The sequence below is a fragment of the Thamnophis elegans genome, chromosome 14 (genome assembly GCF_009769535.1).
Source record: "Thamnophis elegans isolate rThaEle1 chromosome 14, rThaEle1.pri, whole genome shotgun sequence".
Taxonomy (NCBI): Eukaryota; Metazoa; Chordata; class Lepidosauria; order Squamata; family Colubridae; genus Thamnophis; species Thamnophis elegans.
Genome location: NC_045554.1, coordinates 30,516,813 through 30,543,222, shown reverse-complemented (window position 1 = coordinate 30,543,222; position 26,410 = coordinate 30,516,813). Strand labels below are relative to the sequence as shown.

The 26,410-nt window shown below is 40.1% G+C and overlaps 2 protein-coding genes across 4 annotated transcripts in view; one reads left to right on the top strand and one right to left on the bottom strand.

Moving 5' to 3' along the window:
* Positions 1-10,090, top strand: part of CDYL2 (chromodomain Y like 2) — an 80,588-nt gene extending 70,498 nt beyond the window's left edge. Inside the window, exons 4-7 of the mRNA XM_032231399.1 lie at positions 1,085-1,257; positions 6,262-6,472; positions 7,780-7,923; positions 9,845-10,090. Coding sequence (XP_032087290.1) covers positions 1,085-1,257; positions 6,262-6,472; positions 7,780-7,923; positions 9,845-10,003 — 687 coding nt within the window. The 3' untranslated portion in view covers positions 10,004-10,090. The remainder of the gene's footprint in view (positions 1-1,084; positions 1,258-6,261; positions 6,473-7,779; positions 7,924-9,844) is intronic.
* An 11,944-nt stretch (positions 10,091-22,034) lies between these two features.
* CMC2 (C-X9-C motif containing 2) overlaps positions 22,035-26,410 on the bottom strand; it is a 16,139-nt gene continuing 11,763 nt past the window's right edge. For all 3 annotated transcript variants that reach the window (XM_032231298.1, XM_032231297.1, XM_032231299.1), the window contains exons 3-4: positions 24,129-24,200; positions 22,035-22,234 (exon numbers count right to left, since the gene is read on the bottom strand). In XM_032231298.1, coding sequence (XP_032087189.1) covers positions 22,166-22,234; positions 24,129-24,200 — 141 coding nt within the window. In that variant the 3' untranslated portion in view covers positions 22,035-22,165. The remainder of the gene's footprint in view (positions 22,235-24,128; positions 24,201-26,410) is intronic.

Sequence of the window (26,410 nt, the reverse complement as noted above, 5' to 3'; positions counted from 1 at the left end):
GCACGGAAGGCACAGGCACTGTTGCAAACCAATGGTAAACCTAAATGAACCCCACTGCTGGACAGAACAAAATGTAATGGGTAGAAACTTTGTTAGACAGAAATGCAACCTAGAACTATGGAGAATTTTCCTGACATAATAATTCATAATAATTACCTAATAACATTAATTAATAATAATTAATCAATGGAATAGCTTGCCTCTGAGAGTTGGGAGTGCTCCAATGCTGGAGGACTGGACAGCCATTTGACTAGGTTAGTATACTTCTATCTTGAGCAGGGGGTTAGACTAGAAGACCTCTGAGGTTCTTTACAGTCGTATGATTCTATGTTCTAATACAAATTACATCATTTGAATGATGATGTGATACGCATGACATCCCTGTGGCTTCTGCAGGATGTTTCCGCTGGAAGAGAGGTACCACCAATCAATATAAATAATATTGAGGTACAGCTGAATATTCTATTCTAATCTAATCTTATTCTATTCTATTCTTACCAGCAAAGCAGCTGTGCCTATAGAGACAAAAAGATTTCCAAACACCCTCATTAGGCTTACACAGTTAAAATCAAAGCTCTTCGTTTGGGCTAACGCAGCGCCCCCCCAACCTTTTGGGCACCAGGGACCAATTCCATGGAGAGAGAGGGTTTTCCGTGGACTGGAGCGGACTGTGGTTTCACCTGCTGCCTGCCTCCCGCGGATGGGGCTTTGCTTGTTTGCATGGGCTAGTTTCTGGCATGCCGTGTTCCGGTACCATTCCATGGAATGGGGGGGTTGGGGACCCCAGGGCTAAGGCACATTGCTGAAAACCACTTCCCAACCTTTGCACAGCCCTTCTGAGCCAAGATCAAAGCACCATTGAGTCCTTCCCTTTGCCTCCTCCTCCTCTTGGTCACTGTAGTTGTTGCCTTTGATGTTAGGAAGCATCTCAAAAGCAGAAATGAAATATAGATTTGAGCAACGGCTGGTGGGAAGCAACAGATGCAAGTTATCCTCAGTCAGATTTGAAGCAATAAAAAAAAACCCAGGGTAAATATTCCATGATTTGTGTCAAAGAACCGGATGGTTTTTTGTTTCTCTACAGATTATGAAGGAGGTCCGGAGAGCTCTTTGTAACGCGTCCGCTGATGATAGCAAACTCCTGCTGCTCAGTGCCGTAGGCAGTGTGTTTTGTAGCGGCTTGGACTATTCCTACCTAATTGGAAGGTTATCCAGCGACAGAAGAAAAGAAAGCACCCGGATCGCTGAGGCTATAAGGTGAATTTGGGGTTTTGGAATCCTCCAGACATTAAAAGAAACCCTCAGCCTACAACAGACGAGATGGTTTTATTTATTTTAACGTTTGAATCGGGTTGGTTAGGCCAAATGAAAGAGGTGTTTGATATTTATATTCCCTTGATGTAGTGTATATTTGCTCAGCATGCTTAGCTTAGGTTGATGCAAACTTATTCCTCCTCCTATCTGTAATTCTTTAGCTGCCACATTGAGGTCTTTTGCCCAGCTGACGGTAGAAGAAATTGTATAGTAAGAAATTTGAAAGGTTTTATCTTTATCCAATTATCAATAAGTCTTTGTGATCTAAACAAAATATTATTACTTTGCCCATGGCAATATGGGCTAAGATAGTGCTATTATCATCTTCATAAAAATAGACTTCCAATAGCAAAGCAACCAAATAAACAGAGAATAACAAAGGATCTAGAATAGAACAGGAACAGGAACAGGAACAGGAACAGGAACAGAATAGAATAGAATAGAATAGAATAGAATAGAATAGAATAGAATAGAAAGAATAGAATTCTTTATTGGCCAAGTGTGATTGGACACACAAGGAATTTGTCTTTGGTGCAGATGCTCTCTGTACATAAAAGAAAAGATGTATTTGTCACGAATCATAAGGTACAACACTTAATGATAGTCATAGGGTACAAATAAGCAATCAAATCAGACTAGGAAACAATCAATATAAATCATAAGGATACAAGCAACAAAGTTACGGTCATACAGTCATAAGTGGGAGGAGATGGGCGATAGGAATGCTGAAAAGATTAATAGTAATGCAGACTTAGTAAGTAGTATGACAGTGTTGAGGGAATTATTTCTTTACCAGAGTGATGGTGTTCAGGAAAAAAACTGTCCTTGTGTCTAGTTGTTCTGGTGTGCAATGCCCTATAATATCATTTTGAGGGTAGGAGTTGAAACAATTTAAGTCCAGGATGTGAGGAGTCTGTAGATATTTTCACAACCCTCTTTTTGACTCGTGCAGTACACAGGTCCTCAATGGAAGGCAGATTGGCAGCCTTTTTTTTTTTTTTTTTTTGCAGTTCTAATTATCCATTGAAGTCTGTGTCTGTCTTGTTGGGTTGCAGAGCCAAACCAGACAGTTATGGATATGCATATGACAGACTCAATAATTCCTCTGTAGAACAGAATCAGCAGCTCTTTGGGCAGCTTGAACTTCCTGAGTTGGCAGAGAAAGAACATTCTTTGTTGTGCTTTTTTGATGACATTTTTGATGTTAGGTGTCCATTTTAGGCCTTGAGGTATGGTAGAATCTAGAAACTTTTCCTGTACTTATCTCTTATATTTGGTAGGTTACTTAATATTGCATAATTACTTATAAGTTGCTTGTTGCAAAGTGTGCCAGTCCAAATATGTCTACACAGCCACTTTAGGAGGCTTGTTTCTTCCATATTCAATTCTGATATTCATATTATGAAATACTTCCAGAACTTGTGGATGCTCCATAACTGGAGCTTTTCAAAAACAGATTGGAGAGCTATTTGTCTGGACTGGCATAGGGTCTTCTGCTTGAGCAGGGGATTGGACTGGAAGACCTCTAAGATCCCTTCCAACCCTAGTATAATGTGTTTTATGTTAGGTACCCTAGCATGGTATGTCTGGAGCATATGACACTGTAAGATTTGGAACTGCAATCCCATCTTGTTCTCTTGAGCTCTGCACATTTTTTTTAATTTAATCCTTAGCTTTTTGTTGGAACAGATATAATTCATTACTTGTCTGTGCCAAACATTTAATATTTTGCTTTCATGAATACTGGAGTCATTTGAAAAAGGAAGTTTAGTGTTTGGAGAATATTCATATTGACAGCTGGGATTCTCCTTAACTAAAACAGATTTAACTTTTTCTATCTAGAAGTGTCTCTTGATATAGTTTTCCAATTTGATGAATAATTATTCCTTTAAAAAGTCTTTTTCAAGCACACATTAACAGAACTGTTAAAGTTCTATAGGCATGTTGTTTTTCATCCTGTCAAATTCCATACTAAAGTTTGGATCCCCCCCTCTTGATTAGTTCAATAGACCAAATTCTATATGTTACCAACAATATTAAAAATTCTCAGGGTTGAGTAATTTTGAGCATAATATCATCAGAAAATAATTACAGTTTATGTTCTTCCGTAGTTGATTTGATTCCTTAAAGTCTACATTCTTGACGTATTCAAGTTGCCAAAAGTTGTAGTTTAATCAGAGTCTAGAAAGAGTGCAGAGAAGAGCAACAAAGATGATTAGGGGACTAGAGGCTAAAACATATGAAGAACATTTGCAGGAACTGGGTATGTCTAGTTTAATGAAAAGGACTAGGGGAGACATGATAGCAGTCTTCCAATATCTCATGGGTTGCCACAAAGAAGAGGGAGTCAAGGTATTCTCCAAAGCACCTGAGGGTAGAACAAGAAGCAATGGGTGGAAATCAAGGAGAGAAGCAACTTAGAACTAAGGAGAAATTTCCTGACATTAGAACAATCAATCAATGGAACAACTTGCCTCCAGAAGTTGTGAATGCTCCAACACTGGGAGTTTTTAAGAAGATGTTGGCTAACCATTTGTCTGAAGTGGTGTAGCGTTTCCTGCCTAAGCAGGGGGTTGGACTACAAGACCTCCAAGGTCCCTTCCAACTCTGTGATTTTATATTCTAAGAAAAAGAAAGGGGAGAACACAGTCTTGTCCTTTCAGTACATTGTGCATTGCCCCAAGGTGAGGCCATTCAATATTGAGTTTTTGTCCTTTATAAATACACCATATTGATGTCAAAAAGTTAGAGCTGTAACCCATTTTCTTCAGAACTGCAAAATAAAAGGCCATTTCAAAATTGTCAAAGGCTTTTTCAGCATAAAGGAAAATCAAATCCTTTTTGTCCTTTTGATTTGTCTTATCAATAACATTTATGATATGCCTGATATTATTTCTCTTTGCAAGTACTGCCATAAAAGGTTTGCAGTCCACATTCAGTAAGGAGATGGGTCTGCAAAATTCAGATAAGTTGAATACTTATTTATTTATTTATTTTTTAAAAAAAGATTTTAAAAAAGAAGTGTTTCTTTCCATGCCAAAGGAAGTTCTTCCTGTACCTGAATTGCATTCATTGCCTTGATTACAGGTTTGGTCAGAATGTCTTGGAAAGTTTTATAGTAAAGTGTAGAGATACTATCAGGTGCTCTACATCATTTCAAATTCAATTGTTTTACTGTTTATTCAGTTTCATTTCTTGTTGCAGATAGATAAAAACTATTTTGTGTTGATCTGTAATTTTTTTAAATGGTGCCTCATATAAATATTTATTTATTTTTTTTGTGAATCACATTGACTCTCCTTTTCTAGCAGACACTTTTAATTCTTCAGTTTCTCTTTAGAAAACCCTGTGTAAGCTGAGACTTACAGAGCTGTAGAACTCTCTAACTTCCAAACACTTCAATTAGCACTTTATTGATTAGATTAAGGTTATCTGAATTCTCTTACTTCTCATTTGGTTATCCATCCTCAGATTTACCCTGAATTGTTGCCTTCCAAATGTACTTTGATATATTTAGAAGGCAGTAAGTTAAGGACTTTCTTACTAAGTAAGTAAGTAAGTAAGTAATTACTTACTTACTAAGGGGCATGGTGGCTCAGTGGCTAAGATGCTGAGCTAGTCGATCAGAAAGGTCAGCAGTTCAGCGGTTCAAATCCTTAGTGCCACGTAAGAGAGTAAGCTCCTGTTACTTGTCCCAGCATCTGCCAACCTAATAGTTCAAAAGCATGTAAAAAAAATTCAAGTAGAAAAATAGGAACCACCTTTGGTAGGAAGGTAACAGTGTTCTGTGTGCCTTCAGCACTTAGTCATGCCGGCCACATGCCATGGAGACGTCTTCGGACAGCGCTGGCTCTTCAGCTTTGAAATGGAGATGAGCACCGCCTCCTAGAGTCAGGAATGACTAGCACATATGTGCGAGTGGAACCTTTATCTTTTAAGTCAAGGAAAACTAAAAATTACTAAAATTCTAAGCCAACATAGTTTTGTGCTCCGAGACTTCTAATTCAACATATCTGAAGAACACCAATTTGCAGAAAACTAAAGCAATCTTTCTCTTAACTCACTCATATTACATTCGATGCCAATCAATGTAATATGAAGGACAGGTTTTCAGATGCAAACTGTGGGTTGTCCTATCCAATTTGGACTCATGCCATACCTTGGCCAGTAGTAGCCATGTAATCATGGTTCATTTTTGTCAATTAGGTTTATATCAAATAACAATATATTTTCATTTGAGAAGGCGGTAATACAGCGCTGCAGCTCAAGCTGTATATATTCAGAAAAACCCTGGGTTTAGACCAGGGGTAGTCAACCTTTTTATACCTACTGCCCACTTTTGTATCTCTGTTAGTAGTAAAATTTTCTAACCACCCACCGGTTCCACAGTAATGGTGATTTATAAAGTAGGGAAGTAACTTTACTTTATAAAATTTATAAAGCAGAGTTACAGCAAACCCCTATTGCCCACCATGAAAGCTGGAATGCCCACTAGTGCGTGGTAGGGACGAGGTTGACTACCACTGGTTTAGACTATAAGCATGTGAACCTGGAATCTTCCATGTATCCTTCTGGGACGAGAAAAAAATCTTGGACAGCAACCAACATTGAACTCAACAGACCAATGACTTAACTAGGTATATTTGTTCCTGGAAGTTCTGTTTTGAGCTGTGCCAAAAAATATCTTTACTTTTAGAGAATACAGAACAACAGAACTGAGAGGACACTTTGAGGTCTTATTTTAAAAAAACCTGTAAAAACATGTTTAGAATAGAATAGAACAGAATAGAATAACAGAGTTGCTTCTTGTCCTACCCTCAGGTGCTTTTCTTGTTTTTCTCCCCAAAAGAAAAGAAGGACGCTCTGAAGTATAATACTTCGGAGCGTCTTATACTCTGAAAGATAACGGTAGTTCATTGTGACTTCCATCCATCTCTTCCATTCCAGGGATTTTGTGAAAGCCTTTATTCAGTTTAAGAAGCCCATTGTGGTTGCCATCAATGGCCCTGCTCTAGGCTTGGGAGCATCAATTTTACCACTCTGCGACATTGTGTGGGCAAGTGAAAAGGCCTGGTTCCAAACGCCCTATGCAACCATTCGGCTCACTCCAGCAGGCTGCTCATCGTACACATTTCCACAGATATTGGGCGTGGCTCTGGTAAGATTTCCTTCTTTCAGATTTCTATGGTCCCACTTGTTCTGACCTAGGCTTCCCCAAAAAGCACAAGGCAGACTCCTGGTCCCAACAAAACCCCTTTTATTAAACAAATATGAATTCCTCTCATTCACATTCAGCAAAGGCCTGGCAAACCATCTTTCAAAGGAATATTTATGAATACAGACCTTATCTATCTTGGAAAGCTGCCATGTCAATATTTTCCAAATGAGGTGCTGTGCAAGGAAAGACTGGGCACAGAGTCTCTGAGATTCATGGACAGATCTTCGCATTCCTGAAATGAATCTAACAACCAAGTGAACAAATTGTTTCCTGAAAAAGCCCACTTCCCGTTCGCTCCTCGTTTATTTCCTATGGGAGGGGCCAATCATCTTCCACTTTACTCCCAAGTCTACCCTGATTTCTGAGTTGTTCTTTTCTACTGGCAGCTCTGCGCATGCACACACTGGGAACAGCCTCTGGTTGTTCCTTTGCCTCACTGCTGTTTAGCTCTGTAGGCAGCTAATCAGTGCCAGATGGCCTCGGCCCCATCTCTGCCTCTGACACAGAGGCCTCGTCCGAGCTTTCTCCGACCTCCAGGACTGGCCCATGCTCCTCCCCAACCTCCTCACTGTCCGACTCTGCTGCCAGCTCTGCTGGCCACTGGTGGGCCACACCACTTCAGTTAAATAGCTTGACACGTGTGGTGTTGTCCTATGTGTGGTTTTCTATTCCAGACATTTCCTTCCTGACCTAATGGATGAACATTGGACCAAAGAAATGAACTTCTCATCTCTTTGTAGCAGACCTCTTCCAGTCACTTGATTTCTTTCCCCTCTGGATTTCCGATTTGTATGTACAAAGCAAATACTCAGGGCTGCAAGTTGTCTGCTATTGAAAAGCAGCTGAATCAGTTGCTTGCAAACATAATTATTGAAATGTGCCATCTTGAGTCTGTTTCGTGGTCAAGAGGCAATTTTCTATTTAAAGGTCCCATTTCTAAGTAGCTCTCCAGTCCAAATCAGATTTAAAGATCAAATAAGAATGGAAAAGAATCATCTTTGGTTAACCCATCTACAATCCCCACTAGACCACAGACAAAATAGATTTCAGCGTATTTCATCTGATTCATTTTTCCCAGTATGATCTGAGGCCTTTTTTTTCTATTTATCCTACATTTGCATCTACCACTAAATAGGTCCCTATCTGTTTTGTGCAAATCTGTATGCGATGTAACCTTGTGTTTTGTGTTTGCTCTTTGTGGAGGAGAAGAATAGGTTGTCCTACTCTAATATATTCGATCCTTGCAGGCCAATGAGATGCTGTTTTGCGGAAGGAAGCTGACAGCGCAAGAGGCTTGCAGCAGAGGACTTGTCTCCCAAGTCTTTTGGCCCACCACATTTGGGCAGGAAGTGATGCTGAGGGTAAAAGAAATGGCATCCTGCAGTGCAGTGGTAAGAAGAATATGAGATTTTATGGAAAATTAATTTGTTTGTTGGCCACCCATCTTACCTCAGTGTAATTCTTTGATGCCAACTGTATCCCACCTCATCTCTTTCAGAAACTCCTTTAGAAGGAACTTAAGACAAAGCACACCCTCTCTCGCCTCTTTTTATTATTATTATTAAACTAGCCGATAACCCGGCATTGCCTGGGTATTTATTTCTAAGGGGAAAATATCCAGACCAAACGTAATTTCTAATGTTGCATTTTCCCCCTTACCAGAGGAGCCCCCTTGTGGAATACTGTGAAGCCGTTACCATGGCAATTCCACTGTGCTGCACAGTAGAAGCCATTTTACGGCAGTACAGTAGAAGCCATTTTAAGGCACAGCAGGCTGTATCTTAACAGAACACACTCCCCGAGGGATTTTAGGAGTGTCTTACCTCCCACAGTATTTTTTTCCAGAGAGTAAGTCATCTGTGTACCAAGTTTGGTTGAAATTGCTCAAGGCGTTCCAGAGTTATGCTGGAACACACACACACACACACACACACACACACACACACACACACACATATTGCCCAACTCCATTCCAACTAGTGTAAAACATGAGGTAATAAAAAATGAATTCCAGAAACAAGAACGCCAACAACACAAGAAGAAACATTTCACAAGAAATCCCCAGCCTCACTAGCCAAAAAGCTTGGGGATGAAATTGTAGATCTATTTTATATAGTTGTTGTCCTGATATGGGCAATGGTGTTCAACCTTGGCAACCTTTAAGATGTCTGGAACTCAAGTCCCAAAACTGATGGCTGATGATTGGTTGGGGAATCCTGGAAGCTGAAGTCCACATATCTTAAAGTTGTCAAAGTTGAGAATCACTGGATGAGGGGACAAAATATACTAGGAATTGCCAGTGTTTGCAGAGATTTTTTTTCATGAAAGAGGTGGATGATCCTAGGCCTTTTGATGGGTTCTTTGATGGCTTCTGGAATGCTTCCAACCATAATTGCTGAAAATCTATGGCATAGTTAGCTTCATGAATAAATAAACAAGTTTGAGATTAAAAAATGCAGACAGTTATAAACACTCAATAGCCTATATGTAGGTTACCTGCTTAATAAGGAAATAAAAGCTAGAGGGAAAAGCACACCAGAAAAACATAATCCTCTCTAGGGTATGACAGATTCTTTCCCCATTATTTACTGCTATGGACTCCCCAAATCCAAAAACTGTCCAAGATAGTCTTCAAAAAGGTGGCCCAAGGCAAAACATTAAACTCCCGTATTGTTGTTTCCAACCTTAAATCATTTTTCATACATTATGCAAGTCCCAGGTTTTCAGTGGAGAAGAAACTGCGTCAGCTGATAGAAAAATATTTTTCCCTTCCTATCTTTGTATGATGTCTGATGAATACTTTTCTCAAGTTCTCAAAAAGATGCCTCTGCACTTGGAGATCACCAAAAGAAGAACCAAATTGACTATTTAACAACAAACAAAAGATTTAGAAACTCAGTAAAATCAGTAAAGACATACCCTGGCGCAGATGTACCATTTGATCATAATCTATTACTTGGCGAAGTCCCTCTGAAACTAAAAAAGATGAAAAATCTGAATCCTCGAATTTATTTCTAAGGGGAAAATGTCCAGACGAAACATAATTTCTAAGGGAGCCCCCTTGTGGAGTACTGTGAAGCCGTTACCATGGCAACTACACTGCACTGCATAATAGAAGCCATTTTATGGCAGTACAACAGAAGCCATTTTAAGGCACAACAGGCTGTATCTTAACAGAACACATATACCGAGGGATTTTAGGGGTGTCTTACCCCCTCACAGTATTTTTTTCCAGAGAGTAAGTCATCTCACAGGATTAATATATTAATTAATCATTAATGAGTTAATGGGGATGTAATTGCTTTCCCTTAGGTTTTAGAAGAATCGAAATGCCTGGTTCGGAGTTTTCTGAAATCTGGCCTTGAAGACGTGAACGAGAAAGAATGTCAGATGTTAAAGCAGCTCTGGAGCTCTTCCAAAGGACTAGATTCATTGTTCAGCTATCTCCAAGACAAGATCTATGAAGTTTGACATTGTCAAAAAGGAAAAAAAGCGGGGGGAATGTTCTGAGATCAAAGAGATTTCAGATGTCTCCGGGTTTGAGAAGAATCGCATGAAAGCCAAAATCAAGATCCAGCAAATCCTCCCGGTGGCTTTTCTGAGAGCATCTCTAACATCTCAGAGGTTGCCTCTAGTTTTCTTGTTGTATTCAACTATTCTGCCTAGCAGAATGGATTTTTCTTTGTGGACAGAAAGGCGGATGTATTAACCCAGCCTTTGGCAAGAGTCACATTTGAATACCCATGTGGCTGGAGAAAAACATACATTCCATGTGCCAGAAGCACTAACGGTAACCCCTTAAGGCAAACAACAAATCTTACTTCTTTGGTCTTCTTCTTTTTTTTCTTCATTAACTTATTCCCGTTTTACCATAAGCAGTCACAGTCCAAATGATGGTTTAGAATTCAGCCGTCCTAAATCGTATTCATCTGGCTGGCCTCCTGTAAGAAGACGTCCATATAGTTTGTTTGTTCCACCATTAACAATAGAAGACGTGGTAGGTGGGTGATAGAATTTATAATGGCTAATGGATAAAAGAAAATAATTTTGCAAACAAACAAAAAAAAAGGAAAACTTTCAAAATAATCCTACCTGGATTGGATTGCTTTTCCCCTTTTTGGTTCAATTTATTTAATTAATTTATTTGTGTTTGTGAGTCTCTGTGATATGGATATGAATATGGATGTGTGTGTGTGTAGGTATGTATGTGTGTGTGTATACAGTATATATACTACACACATCATATATATATATATATATATATATATATATATATATATATATATATGTATGTATGTATGTATGTATGTATGTATGTATGTATGTATGTATGCATATATGTATATATGTATGCATACACACATACCTAAAATTATATATTTAGGTATGTATGTGTGTATGCATACACACACACACAGTTTATACCTACATAGTTTGTGCGTGTGTGTGTGTGTGTATGCCGCTTTATTAATTATCACTGTACTTATACCTAGACTGGATAGGTTTTGCACATGTCAACAATCTCCCTGGTGGTCTTTAAAAAGATTGTGCTATGTCGGCAAAGACAAAAGGCAGTGAAATCTGATAATGCCATGGACTCTTGGGGCATTTAAAAAAAAAAGAACTCCATCTGCGATTCATATTCAGAAATTGTCCTCCAAGATGTGCACTGTATTTGAATCGTCCTTAAAGAAGAACATAGTGGTGCCGAAACTGTGAGTGTAACACAACTCCTCTTGAGAATAGGGCAGGGTGTAGCTTTTTGTTTTTTGTTTTTTAATATAAGAAACGTTTACTATTTTTTTCCTAACCAGCTGAAAAGTAATACCCATATTATTGCACCAACCTAGAGTAGCAACAAAGAATGAAGAATTCCTGCTGGCTTAGAGGCTACCCATCCCACCTCTGAGAAGTGGCATAAAATTCTTAGGGATGGCTTTGAAAATGTTGCTATTAGAGGTTCTGGAATTCCTTTTATTGTCCAGCAATTGATAGTTCTCCTTTCCATTAGGAAAATGCAGAAAGGAAGAGCTTTTCCTTTGGCTCATTCTGTGCTCCCTCGCTCTTAGAATCTGACCCCAATATTTCCTGGAAGCACTGCAGAGATTTTTTCTGTAATTGCATCGATTTAACACCTTACAATGTCTGTGAAATCCCTTGAGAAGTAATGGAAGGACTTTTTTCTTTTTAAGTCGGCAACAAAGGTGCATTAAAAGGAAAAACATGGAAATGAAGGGGCTGCTTTGTGAGATGGCCTCCCATTTTCCAGCTACAAAAGTTGGAAAGAAAGAAAAATAAGAGAAAGAAGGAAGGAAGGAAGGAAGGAAGGAAGGAAGGAAGGAAGGAAGGAAGGAAGGAAGGAAGGAAGGAAGGAAGGAAAGAAAGAAAGAAAGAAAGAAAGAAAGAAAGAAAGAAAGAAAGAAAGAAAGAAAGAAAGAAAAAGTTAAATATCTCTAGCTTAAGTCCATTTCATAAATTCTGACTTCCAGCAGTTTTCTTAAACGTTCTGGTTGTTTTTAATTTTTCTTGTTTCTTCTGTCTTGTTTAAGTTCCAATTCTTATTCTGTGTTAGCTTCCAAATGGGGACATTGAATTCAAGGGAAGATAATATTTGTAGCTCAGGGTTGAACTGTGGAGTCCTTGGGGCTCTCTGAGCTTGGTTGCTGGGTTTTTTTCAGACATTTCATTACCCAACCAGGTAACATCATCAATGTTGATGTGATATTGAATTCCTGGAGATGGTTCCTTTGTTGATTTTTTAAAAATGCATTTATTTAGCAAACGTTCCTCTTTTCAGGAAATCTTTGCAAAATTCTTACACATAAGTGCACACTCTGGCTTCAAGCATCGGACCATGATCTTACCAGAATGCATTGAACATATAAACCAAGATTTTCAGGGAAGGGAAAATGGAGAATGCTTCTTTTATTCTCTGCTATGGATGGCAAACAAATTCATAAATGTTTTGCATCTGGTGTCCAGCTGTTCTGGACTCAGGGATAAAATCCTAGAGGTATATAATACCAAGCAAATGAAAACCATGGCAATATACATACATACATACATACATACATACATACATACATACATACATACATGAATGCATTCATTTATTGAAATGATATTTTTCAAAATGTGGTCCAGTTCCTCTTCCAGAAATAAATTCAATGAACTAGCAGGAAAATGTTCCCATACTGAAACTTCCTTCCCAAGAATTCTTGGGATCCAAAAGTTCTGGATTTCCAAGTAAACCTTGTTTTGAAACGTTAATATTTTTTCCACAGCTTTTTCAACATATTCTTATTTTTACATTTCAGTAGCGGAAACAGGCTAAATATAATTCCTTCATTTTAAAAAAATCAAATTCTAAATCTTACTTTTCTTGGGGGGGGGGGAACCATCAGTATGATTATTCTAATTTCAGTTTTTTAAAAAAAAAAAACTTTATGGTCAGTAATTATTTTTTAAAAAAAGCTTCCTCATCTGGTTTGATCTTTCCAGCATCACTTGAGTATTTAGCTATAAAGGTGTGCTATATATACTGGATTGAATATCTTGATTAATATCCACAGTATTTAATAAAATGCAAACTTTGCTGTTAAGTATGTCATATGATTTCATGTAAATGGTTTTGTACAAATCTTTAAAAGATTCCCCAGTTTTTGCATTTGTAGATATGGAAAAGTAAGCAATTCAATTTTTTTTTCTGTTTGTCTTGCATGTGTGTGCATATGTATGTATGTATGTATGTATGTACGCATGTATATTTGTATGTATGTATATACACATACATACATACATATATTGCTGTATATAAAATGTGTGTATTTGGGTGCCCTTCTGTTTCAATGAATAAGCTTGCTGATTTTAATACAGTATATATTTTCAAATTATACATATATATATATAAATATATATATATATATAAACTTTTTATATTTCTGTGGTAGATTAGGGTAAGCGTTCTAGGCAATCTTTTTACACAATGGTTAACTCTTCTTTTAATTCTCTAGTATTCTGGGGTTGATGCCAATTGTTTTTTCACTGAAAATAACACACTGTTTTACTGTTATAAATATATGCAGACAGGTTTTTTGGGGTTTCCTCCCTTCCTTTCTTCCAGGCTTGAAATAAGTGAATTTGTAGATTTGCTGCATTTGTGAATAAGCCTTACCACTAGTTTGAAACAAAGATTGTGAACTTCATGAGGAAAATGAAGAGTCAACTCTCTGGGGTGGCAGAATAGAAAGGACTATAGCATCATTTTTAAATTTGCGTATTCCAGGAGTTGAAGGCCCATCACATCTGGAGGACACGGGATTGCAGGAGGTGGGGTTAGAAGATCTGAGCCTGCCTTGCAGACATGAAGCAAATGGGGGTGGGTGGGACACAATTCATACTGAAACTTTCCCGACCCCCAAAACTCTTTCCAAGCATAATTTCTCTAACATTGAAATTCTGACTTGGACCAATCTGTAGAAGAGTGGTGGTTTGAGGGAAGGAAACCATGTTCAATGGATTTCACCCCCGTTCTTTCGATGAACTATTAAGAAAACCCCTTGCCTCCAACAGCTGCATCCCGACAGTCGAACAAAGGTAGAATGCAGGGCCGTAATGTTTTTCTAGTGAAATGGAGAATACGGGTTGTTCTGGTTGTGTGTACATGTGTTTGTTTCAGACATAGCTAGGCTCTTTAGCATGGGCTTTGTTCTGTAGTCAGGGATGGAAGCCTCTAGCCCAGGGATGGCTAACCTTTTTGTCCTCGCGTGCCAAAATTGTGCGCGCGCATGCCCACACCCACAATGCAATGCACCCACCTGCACATGCATGCATTCTCCCCCCTATGGCGGGGGGCGTTTTCGCCCTCCCCAAACTCTAGAGGCTTTCCTCGAGCTTTCGGGGGGGGGGGGGAGAAAACAATCTCCCCCGGGCTCGGGAGGCCCTCCGGAAGCCGGAAACTGGCCTGTTTCTGGACTTCTGGAACTTCCAGGAGTCCTGTTTCCCCCCCCCCCCAGGCTCTGGAGGTTTTCCTCAAGCTCCCAGGAAGGCAAAAACAGCCTCCCCTGAGGTTCCGAAAATCCTCATACTCCCCCCCACACACACGCACGCACGTGTGACCTCCGTGCAGACCCTAAAATCAGGCAGGAGGCACGCGCACATGCATAGTACAGCTGAGCTTGGCAACAGCTTGCATGATCACATCAAGGGCTCTGCGTGCCACCTGTGGCAAGCGTGCCATAGGTTCGTCATCATGCCCATGGGTCTAATCTGACCAACTCTAAGCAACCTTAATCATGCTCAGGTTCTTTGGGTGGCTCGATCTGTATAAGTCAAACCTGGTTGAAGCCAACTCTCTTTGGGAGACCCTAAAGTTTACATAAGAGATGTAGAGACAATCTGGATTGTGCATTGAAATGCTCCCCATTGTAAATGGATGTATCTCTATATACCCTATTAACAATATGTTTTGAAGCCGTTCTTAATATCTTTCGTCACTACTTCAGCTCTAAAACAAGGAAAGTCCTCCGTATAATTCCACTCACGTTTTCAAATAGGATTTTGGCTTCTAGACAATAATATATATCGTATGTAAATATCAAGCTTCCATTAAAAACAATAAGGACCAAAGAATTCCATTTTTCCAATCATGCCTTTGGTTGTCACGTCCCCCTTCAACTTGCATTTTGTATCATCTTTAATTCATTTTAGGGAAAGAAAAAGGGGCAAGGTAGCTGGAGTAAGTCTTATCTGCTGGAAAATGAAAAATAGTTGTAAGTAAGAAGGTGTCTATTGGTAAGGCTTATTACCAAACTAAATAAAAATAAAGCAGGTAACCAAATAAAAAAAAGAGAGAGAGAAAAAAATTAAAATATAGATTTTTTTTCCAGATACGGCCCATAAGTTATTTTGTTGTCTAAATGTCATGTTTCCAATATTTGTGAAGACTGCACAGTATGACCAATATGAGGGTATGGGGCACCCCTTAACCACAGTGTTGTAAATATTTCAGAAACTAGTTCAGTACTGAGGGATGCATATCTTCTGATATATCTGATATCGTGACTGTGTAGATCAAATTGTACACAATTTATTTGTCCATGGTCCTGTAAACTAGTGTATGAACACATTTTTCTGGGTGCCTTAGAAGTTGTATTTTTCATGTGTGTTAATATGCAGTATTTATACATTGTGAGAAGCTGCTTTGAATAAAAACATTGAAACTTCCCTTTGGCGGATCAATGGGTGTCAGGGTGACGTTTTTGGCATGCTATCCCATTAGAATGTTTCCAGGACTGTTAACCAGATTTCAGTAGCTAGGAGGAGGAGGAGGAGGAGGAGGATGATAGCCATTCAGTTGTGTCTGACGTGGCGAGTCTATGGGCCAAGTGTGCATTACTTCACTGACTTATCCCATACTTTGGAGTCAATTCTGATGGTGACCATCCACCATGTTCTTTGACAGCCTGATTTCCTTTTACTACTAACTCTTCCAAACATAATTGTTTTCTGCAGTGAATTCCCCTGCATGACATGGCCAAAATAAGAGAGATGCAGTTCTGTGATTTTTCCTTCTAGCGATGTGTCTGATGTTATGCGCTCCAGTCCTTGTTTGTTAGTCAACCTAGTTGTTCCCGACTCTAGGGGACAGTGCTCATCTCCGTTTCTAAGCCGAAGAGCCAGCGCTGTCCAAAGATGTCTCTGTGGTCATGTGGCTGGCATGTCTAAACACCGAAGGCTGCTGCTACCTTCCCACAAAAGGTGGTTCCTATTTTTCTACTTGCATTTTTTACATGCTTATGAACTGCAAGGTTGGCAGAAGCTGGGACAAGTAACAGGAGCTCACTCAGTTACGCGGTGCTAGGGATTCGAACCATCGAACTGCTGACCTTTCTGATCAACAAGTTCAGAGTCTTAGCCACTGAGCCACCGTTAACATCTTAGCCATCTTGGCCACTGTTAGTCAACCTTTGCTGTTCAAGGAAATAGCTGGATTAGAAGTGGGTAATATGTTTAGACCAAGTTGCATTGGACCTCAACTCCCAGAATTCCTAACCAGCATAGCCAAAAGATTGACTTTGGTCATGCTAACTGGGATTTCAAGGAGCTGAAGTCCAACATATCTTGAATATCATTTGAGGGAAGACTGCTCTAGAATCTTGTTATATTGGTGTCAGACCTTACAAGCCAATGCCATATAGGTTCCCCGTTGACTTTGCTTTACATGTTGCCATGGCACTGCAACTGTCATAAATATGAGTCAGTTGCCAAGCGCCTGAATTTGGATCACACGACCATAAGGACAGTACAATGGTCTTGTGTGGAAAAGTCATAACATAACAGTCACTTTTTTCAATGCTGTTGTAAATTCAAATGGTCACTAAATGAACTGTTGTAAGTGGAGGATGACAGGTAGTGGCTTGATGGAAGATGGTGAGGTAAGTAGCTCCACAGCATAAGTTTGGCAAACTCACAATGTGTTTTTTTTTCTTCAAACAGCTGAGAAATTCAAGCAAACCGAGGTGTGAAAGAACCAGTTGAGAGTTTGCCCTTTCTTTTTCTTCTGGCTTAATTATTCCCAACTCCAAATAACAATCACAAAAATGAAAAACAAAAGTCCATTTTTAATTATTATTTTTTCCTCTTTGCAGAGGTGGAAGAAGTTAAGACATTTCCTATATTCTGGCAGAGGTTTCATATTTCCTGAAATGATGGCTGTATTTTACATCAGCACGTCATGATGGTGTATAAAAGAATTCCACACAAGTGGTGTCTTTTGTTTAAAAGGAAAGAGTGTACAAGATGCCAAAATGTAATTGAGCTGTTTAAACAGGACATTCATTTCTTGCCATATTCTAAACATACCAAAGTAAACTTTTTCCTCAGTCCTTCCTTTAGTGTCATCTATCATACAAAAGCAAAAGCTAAATTTACTTGAAAACCATTATAAATTGCTTTTCTTATTCAGTAACTAGTTGATAACCCGGCGTTGCCCAGGTATTCATAGATGTCGAAGTGTTTGTCTGACAGGGAGCCATTGAGTGGGGCCTTTCTTCTCCCTACTCCCATGCCCATCATCCCTGCCCTCTTCCTTCCCCCTCCCATGCCCTCCTCTTTCCCACCCTGTCTACGATCCTGGCACATTTCTCCAAATCCATCAGGCGCTTCCCCATTGGTCCACTGGAGGGCGAATGTCACAGCTGGCTTTCCAGAGGAAGCTGTGAAGGAACTGACATCACAAACAATTGCTGCTCTAGGACACCGCACTCGCTCTCCTCAACGGGCCAGGCTTTCCAGAGTTATGCTGGAACAGGCACACACACCCGGGGTGACTTACTCCCCCAGTATTTGTTTCCAGAGGATAAGTCATCTGTGTACCAAGTTTGGTTGAAATAGCTCAAGACGCTCCAGAGTTATAATGGAACATACATACATACATACATACATACAGATTCGGCCAACAATTGGTTGCTTCAAAGGCAGTAAAACCAGTGAGGTCTGCTAGAATGGACATAATCTGGCTCCCATCAACTAAATGTCAACTTGCAGGAAGTGTATCTTCTCACTGATAATTCCTGCCCTCCAGAATGACATCCTCAAGATCCATATTATTCCTATCTTACTTTTTTATTTTTATTTTTGGAAACTGTTAAAAACTAGCTTTTTCTCACAGGCCTTGGGATATGTTAGTTAGTCAAGTTCCTCTGTTTTGTTTTGTTTTTTTTCTTTTGTGTTTTCTGAATTATTTGTGTTATAGCGTTGGTCTTCTGGTCAGTGGTACCCCCTTTTTTGAGGTCTTTTCATTATACATCACTGGGAGTTTTGGCAGCCTCAATTTTGAATTAAATAAAACAATTCACTTGTCATATGGTGGGAAAGGATGATCACATGACCCCGGGACACTGTCACTGCCAAGCTCCCGAATTTTTATTACATGACCCTGGAGATGCGACAATGGTCATAAGCAGAGGTAATATTCTGCCGGTTTGGACCAGTTCGCCTGAACCGATAGTCGAAATCATGGATGCCCCTGCCCACCTGCCCCGGCTCTACGGCATCCCATTTAGGACCTTTTTGTAGCCAAAGCGCATGAACGGAAGGCTGAGTGCATGCACGCACACTCACATTTGCGGACTGGTAGGGAAGGTAAGTGAATACCACCCCTGGTCGTAAGTATAAAAACTGGTCATGAGTTGCTTTTTTCAGTGCCGTCACAAAATGAACAGTCGTAAGCCAAGGATTTACTGTAGTTCATACCTTCAGCTGTTTTGAGACCATTCAAGGGAAAAACTGAATGAAGACATTCCATGGGGCATGAATAAAAGATATAACGAGAAGAATCAGATTTCTATAAAATATGGAATAGAATTTATAAGTGACTAGAAAACAGAAATCAAAACAGGAAATAGAAGTTTTGGTTTGTGTTTTTTTCTAAACTAGCATTGAATAAAAATTAACCAGTTACAAATTACTTTCAAACTTAAAGTATTGACTACAATGTAAATATAATAGTGATATGAACAATTGATATTATTACAAGTGTTAGAACTACTGTTATTGCACTATTAGATAAGTTAAAATCGCTAGGAAGGCAATGTAGAATGGAGAACTACAAAGGCTAAACATGAATGTCGATACAGAAGGCTGTATAAGTACTTTATATTGTTATGTTTGTCTTGTGTTTTTTGTTGGGTTTTTTTCTTGTTTTTAAAGGTAAAAATGTTTAATAAAAACTATTTTATAAAAAAAGATATAACAACAAGAAACAACAGAACATGAAAGATTGCCAAATGTACAAAATTACAGAAGAAGAGGAAGGGGAAGGAGGAAGAAGAAAGAATAGGAGGAGGGGGGAGGGAGAGAAGAGGAAGGGGAAAAGGAGGAGGAGGGGGGAGAAGAGGAGGAGAAGGAGAAAGAAGAATAGGAGGGGGAGAAGGAGAAAGAAGGAGGGGAGGAGGAGGAGGGGAATAAGAATAAGAATTATTTTGTTACATGGGCAACAGATGCCACCTTGATTTTTTTGATATCTTCCAACCTCTGATGCTCCTGACTCTTCATGATTTGGCTGCTTCCCATTTTACTTCCAATAAACTTGTAACAGCCTCCACATGAAAGCAAGCAACAATTATTTTTGAATGACTATGTTTTGTGCTCTTATGTCCTCAATTGCCTCCAACAATCATCTTTTTATCTGAAACCTCGATTCCACCCCAATAATATTTTTTTTAAAAAAATAGGACAGCATTCCCCAAGTGATGTGAGTTGCATGCTTGCATTGGATGCTATGATATAAAAAAGATGTGTATATCCAAGTTGTAATGTGGGCACGGTGACATCAACAGCACACAGCTTGTAATGTATCTTGCTCAATCAAATGTTAAATTAAAATACAGATACATAGATGGTGCTAATTCAAACTACCTGTTATTGCATGGCATCTATAATGATGATTTCCTCTTATCATATTCCAGTATTTTACTAAGGCAGCAAAAAAAAAAAGTAGTTATAAAATGGAGCAAAAACTCCCTTAACTAATTTCTCACTTGACAACATAAATTTTGGGCTCACAATGTTGTGGTGGTACGTTAAGGACTCCCTCTTTGTGATTTTCCGTTTCAGACAGAGTCACAAGCTGTGGCATCTCCCAACCGCAATCCGATAGGAGAACAGCCAATTGCACATTAAATGTCACTGCCTTGATTTAATGCAATCATCTGCGGAGCACAATATTACAAGCATCATAATTTGTCATGTCAAGCCCCCATCACTTAGCACCGCTCCCTTATGACAGGGATTTTTGTGATCAGCAACATTAGAATTAGAAGCAAGAAACAGAGAGGAGGTAAAACAGGGCCAGCGATCCAAAAACTGCTAGAGCAAAGAACTTCGTAATCGACCCACGAAATCAAATGAATTTGTTTTATTTGGACAAAAGAAAGGTAGAAAATGGCATCTTATCGTCTCTAGCCAGAAAATTTCCCACTAGTACATAGAACATAGAATTGGAAGGGACCTTGGAGATCTTCTAGTCAAATCCCGTTTGAGCAGGAAACCCTATAGCATTTTAGATAAATGGTCTCTTTTTGAAAGCCTGCAATCATGGGAGACCCACAGCTTTTGGAGGGAAGGGAAGGGGAGAGTTGGAAGGGACCTGGGAGATCTTCTAGTCTAACCCCCTGCTTAGGCAGGAAACCCTATACCACTTCAGACAAATGGTTATCCAACATCTTCTTAAAAACTTCCAGTGTTGGAGCATTCACAAACTCTGGAGGCAAGTTGTTCCACTGATTAATTGTTCTCACTCTCAGGAAATTTCTCCTCAGTTCTAAGTTGCTTCTGTCCTTGATTAGTATCCACCCATTGCTTCTTGTCCTGCCTTCAGGTGCTTTGGAGAATAGTGTGACTTTCTCTTCTTTGTGGCAACCCCTGAGATATTGGGACACTGCTATCATGTCTCCCCTAGTCCTTCTTTTCATTAAACATAACCAATTCCTGAAACCATCTTCATGTTTTAGTTACCAGTCTCCTAATCACCGTTGTTGCTCTTCTCATTGTTGCATTATTTCTAGGATCTGAAAGCTTTTTTTTTTATTGATCAAGAAAGCAGATCCCAAATTATTAGCTTCCCATAATTTTTTAAAAATGGAATTGTAATTGAAACTTTTTCAAAAAGCAACTGGACTGTCTTTGCTTTTCCTTGAAGGATGTTTCGCTCCTCATCCAAGAAGCTTCTTCAGAACTGATTTCCAGCATTCCCTGGGCATTCTTTAGATCAGGTGTCAAACTCAATTTCATCGTGGGCTACATCAGGGTTGTGTTTGACCTCGGAGGGCCAGGGTGTGCATGGCTAGCTTGATGCACTCATGCCAGGGGCACCTGTTGTGGCCCGAGTGCTCTGCCAGCGAAAATCCGTTTTCAGCTGTGACAGCTTCCTGCAACCCTTTGCCAAGGAAAATGGAGTTTGGGAAAGCTACATGGGGCTCTTGTGGGCTCCCTTTTCGCTGGCAGAGGCAACACAGGCCAGTCCTTCATTGTTTCTGGGGCAGCCCCACAGGCCCCACACCCCATGGGCTGGATCTAGCCCGTGGGCCTTGAGTTTGTTACCCTTGCTGTAAATGTAAAGGTTACCCTCGCACATATGTGCTAGTCTTTCCTGACTCTAGGGGGCAGTGCTCATCTCCGTTTCAAAACCGAAGAGCCAGTGCTGTCCGAAGACGTCGCCGTAGTCATGTGGCTGGCATGACTAAATGCGGAAGGCACACGGACACTGTTACCTTCCCACCAAAGGTGTTCCCTATTTTTTCTACTTGCATTTTTACATGCTTTCAAACTGCTAGGTTGGCAGAAGCTGGGACAAGGAACAGGAGGTCACTCTGTTACGCGGCACTAGGATTCGAACCACTGAACTGCCGACCTTTCGGATTGACAAGCTCAGCGTCCTAGCCACCATGTCCCTGTTACCCCTGCTTTATATCATGCCAAATAACTGAAAAGCATCCAGATCTACCAGTTGCAAGGCATTTTTATTACCGCAGGTTAAATACGTTTTCAGTGTCCAGGAGACAGTAGAAAAGGTACTTTTTCCATTGACCTCATAGTGTCTGAATAGCCACTTCACCAGTTCTAACCCTCTGCTCAAGCCTCCCGCAACCTCCGGTGCATCTCCTTTGCATGTTGGTGGCTCTTGGCTCGGTTGGCTTCATACTGGAAGGAAAGGAAGGCAGGAAATGAATCACAAATCAGCCATGGCACCAAACTTTGAAAACACAGCAAGCTTTCCTTATCATGCAGGGAAGGAACACACGTGATTTGAAAGAAACCATATATATGAACTGACAGAATGTAAGCAAGCAAAGAAAGATCAAAAATTCCACTTCAGTCATTCTGTGATTTCCATGTGTAATTGTTTCACTTAGCTGAGATCTAAGCTGAAAAAACAGGCAAAAAAGGAAGGAAGGAAGAAGGGAGGGAAGGAGGGAAAGGAAGGGAAGGGAATACCAATAGCACTTAGACTTATATGCCACTTCATAATGCTTTTACAGCCTTCTCTAAGCGGTTTATAGAGTCAGCCCATTTGCCCCCAACAATATGGGTCCTCATTTTACCCACCTCGGAAGGACGGAAGGCTGAGTCAACCTTGAGTCTGGTGAGATTCGAACTGCCAAATTGCAGGCAGCCAGCAGGCAGCAGAAGTAGCTTGCAGTACTGCGTTCTAACCACTGCGCCACCACGGCTCTTCATGTGTAATGAATTCCTATGTTTTTAAACCAGAAGAACTAGGGCCCTTCACTGCAAACTGAAGTATGCCAGATAGAATGCCAGAGGCAAAAACAAGAAACGTGTAAATCTACTGGGTTACTAAAAATCATACCCATGTAATGTTTGGAGAACCAAAACGTAACAGCAGGGTGAGAGGTTATATCACTGTAGCCCCAGGCACAGGTGGCCCACAAATCCTCTCCCCAAATGATCCCCCCCAAAATTGGGGGGGGTGATTACATGTAGTCCTCAATGTATGACAGTAATGGAGCCTGCCCCTCATGGTCATAAACAGTGATGGCCATAAATCAGGCCACCCACATGACCAACCTGAATTTACAATCTTTTTGCAGTGGCTGTTAAGCAAATGCTACAATTTGTAAGTTACTCCAAGAAGTCTCTTAGAAGTCTAAACCGTTGCTAAGTGACTGGTCATAAGTCAAAGACTACCTCTATACATGTGGGACAGAGTTCTAGTACCTATAATGAACAAATTAATCACACTGATAAAAGTTGGTATTTATTGGAAATGAAATAAATTGGAAAGGAAAGGAAACCACTTAAACATGAGCCAGCAATGTGCTTCAGTTGCCAAAAAAGCCACTCCAGTCCTCGGCTGCATCAAGATCACAAAAAGTGATAATACCGCTTTATAATGCACTAATGAGGTCATTCATGGAATACTGTATGTAGTGTGCGGAAAAGAGCAACAAAAATGATAAAGGGCCTCGAAGCTAAATCGTATGATGAACGATTGAGGGAGCTTAGAATCTCTAGTCTATTGAAGAGGGGAAAAATAGATAAAAGGTTTGTCAGTCATGTCCAATTGTAAGGCACGATGCTCATCCCCATTTCTTAGCCAAGGGAAGACAATTATTCATGGTCATGTGGCCAGCATGGCTCTACGCCAAAGGTGCACAAAACGCTGTTACCTCCCCATCGGGTGCCTATTTATCTGCTTGCATTTGCATGCTTTCAAACTGCTAGGTAAGCAGGAGCTGAGGCAGGGAATGGGAGCTCACCCCATTGTGCCAAGCTCGCTTCTTGAACCTAGGCTGTCAGGTCTTCAATAGGATCCCTATTCCTACTGGATACCAACTGAAAAATGTCTGAGAGATCTGACGGAGATCAGTTTAGTTGCCTGATACAACCTACAATTTTATACTTTGTCACAATGTTGCTGTGCCAAATAATTACACCAGTTGCATCATTGGGGTGACAACATCACGATGCATATGAGAACCTGGCCCCAGTAGATACTTGAATGCCGGGTTTAGTAAACTCTCAAGTTGACAAGATTATCAATATCCCGGTTCCCAAATTTTTAATAGTGGCTTACCTCTTTCCTTAGGCATTTCCTCATTTCTCTGTCAAAATCATTGCAATGGCCAAAAAATTTCAAGAAGGGATGCTGGAAGGGAAAAAGAAAAATGATCACTTTGATGTTAAAAAGAAAATAATATTCTAGAATCTCCAGAATTACCTCTCCCGATGCCAACAGTGTACTTTTTAAATTAAAGTATTCAGTTATCAAGAAGAGAAGCAAAGACATTGCAAAATCAACATCCAACATTACATTATTTACAAAATATATATTTTTTTATTTTCGTCCAAGGAAATAATAGCAGTTGCTAAATTAAAAGGTCAATTGTTTTATCCTAAGCTCTACAACGGTGACATGTTGTTTGTTATATGTTGAATTTTCGTTTTGGTGACATTAACTGACAAAGCTTGATCTTAAGCTGCTAAAATAAAGCCTTCAATTTCTTTCTTTAACATGTCTGATCTTAACCAGTTCCATATGGAGTTTTTACGGACTTTTCCTTCCATATCCTTCACGTATTTTGTTATAGTATTATTACTATACCGTATTATATTTCATTATAGCAGACGTGGTATTCAGCAGGTTCTGACCAGTCCTGGAGAACCGATAGTGGAAATTTTGAGTAGTTCGGAGAACCGGTAAATACCACCTCTCACTGGCCCCACCCCCATCTATTCCCTGCCTCCCAAGTCCCAGCTGATCAGGAGGGAATGGGGATTTTGCAGTAACTGTCCGCTGGAGTGGGGAAGGAATGGAGATTTTACAATATCCTTCCCCTGCCATGCTCACCAAGCCACACCCACCAAGCCATGCCCACCAAGCCATGCCCACACCGATAGTAAAAATTTTTGAATCCCACCACGGTATTATAATATTATTACTATGTTATACTTTATTATAGTATTATTACTATATTAAATGTTATTGTCGTATGTGGAGGATGGGGAGTCTGCTGTACTGTGGTCCATGATGTTGCAAAGACATGACGATTGAACAAAATTATAGTATAGTATTATAGTATTACTAGTAGTAGTAGTAATACTATAATACTATACTACTACTACTAATACTACTACTATCACCACTACTAATTTTATTATAGTATTTGCTATTAAAATTATTAGCCACTTCATTCTAAAAGATTTTGGGCAACTTACAAATTCTAATACACAATTAAAACATCAAAATGAGGAACAGCCGGACAAAATCAGTCAAAATAACAATTACAAGGATTCCATTCACCTTAAATATTGCTCTTCAAATCTGAATCTTGGCACGGCTCTAATAATTAGCTGCATAATTTCCTTTTAGTACACCTGTAACTAACTGGAAGGGGCACGTGAAACTTGCAAATATGCTGGTTTTAGACAGAGGCGAATTCCTGCTGCAGCTCCAAATATTTTCTCAGGTGATCCTGAGCTGGAAATGGATCTACTCCAGATCAGCTGAAGAAAATATCCAAAGCATGACAAATAAATAATAGACATTATTCTTTTGGATGGCACATTGGCTGTTTTTAAGTCAAACAAAAAGCAAATTGTCAGACTTGGGGAGAATAAAGAACTGTAATTTGCTTGCGAGAGGTAAATCTTGCAAAGTACAGGGGAAATGTGACTCCTGTTCTACAGCATAAAGACCCTTTTACTCACATTCAGGGAAGGGGTTCAAAATTTTTAGCAAGGGGTTCTCTGCCTGGTTGCTGGATGGATGTGACCAGGGTGGGCGTTGCCTACTCAGCCTCCTGCACTATGGGGGGGGGGGGGGCATCTTTGCCCTCTCGGGGCTCCGGAGGCTTTCCTCGAGCATCTGGGAGGGTAAAAATGGCCTCCCCAGGCTCCAGAAGCTCTCTGGAGGCCAGAAACGGGCCCATTTCTGGCCTTCCTGAACTTCTGGTAGGCCGTTTTCTGCCCTCCCCAAGGCTCTGCACGTGCCCGGGCCGCGTGGGGACTCCTGGGAGGGACAGGGCAGGGTGGACGGGGCCAGACAGAGTGGGGTTTGGGGGTTCTCCGAACTGCACAGAATCTTAGCTAGAGGTTCTCCCCGAACCCCCGCGAACCCCCAGCAGCCCAGCCCTGCTCACATTGTAATTTAAAATATAGCTGTGAAAGATGTTTAATCCAGGATCTACAACTGAACAAATAATTCCAGAGGCTCAGAAAGGATTTTGTTGGGGTTTCTTTTTTTATATTGCCTCTCCACCTTCGTCAAAAGACCTTTGACTAAAGAGCCAATACAATAAAGGAATTTGCTTAAAAAAAAAAAAAAACCTCAGTGAGAATTTCAGAGTTTCTGAAGTT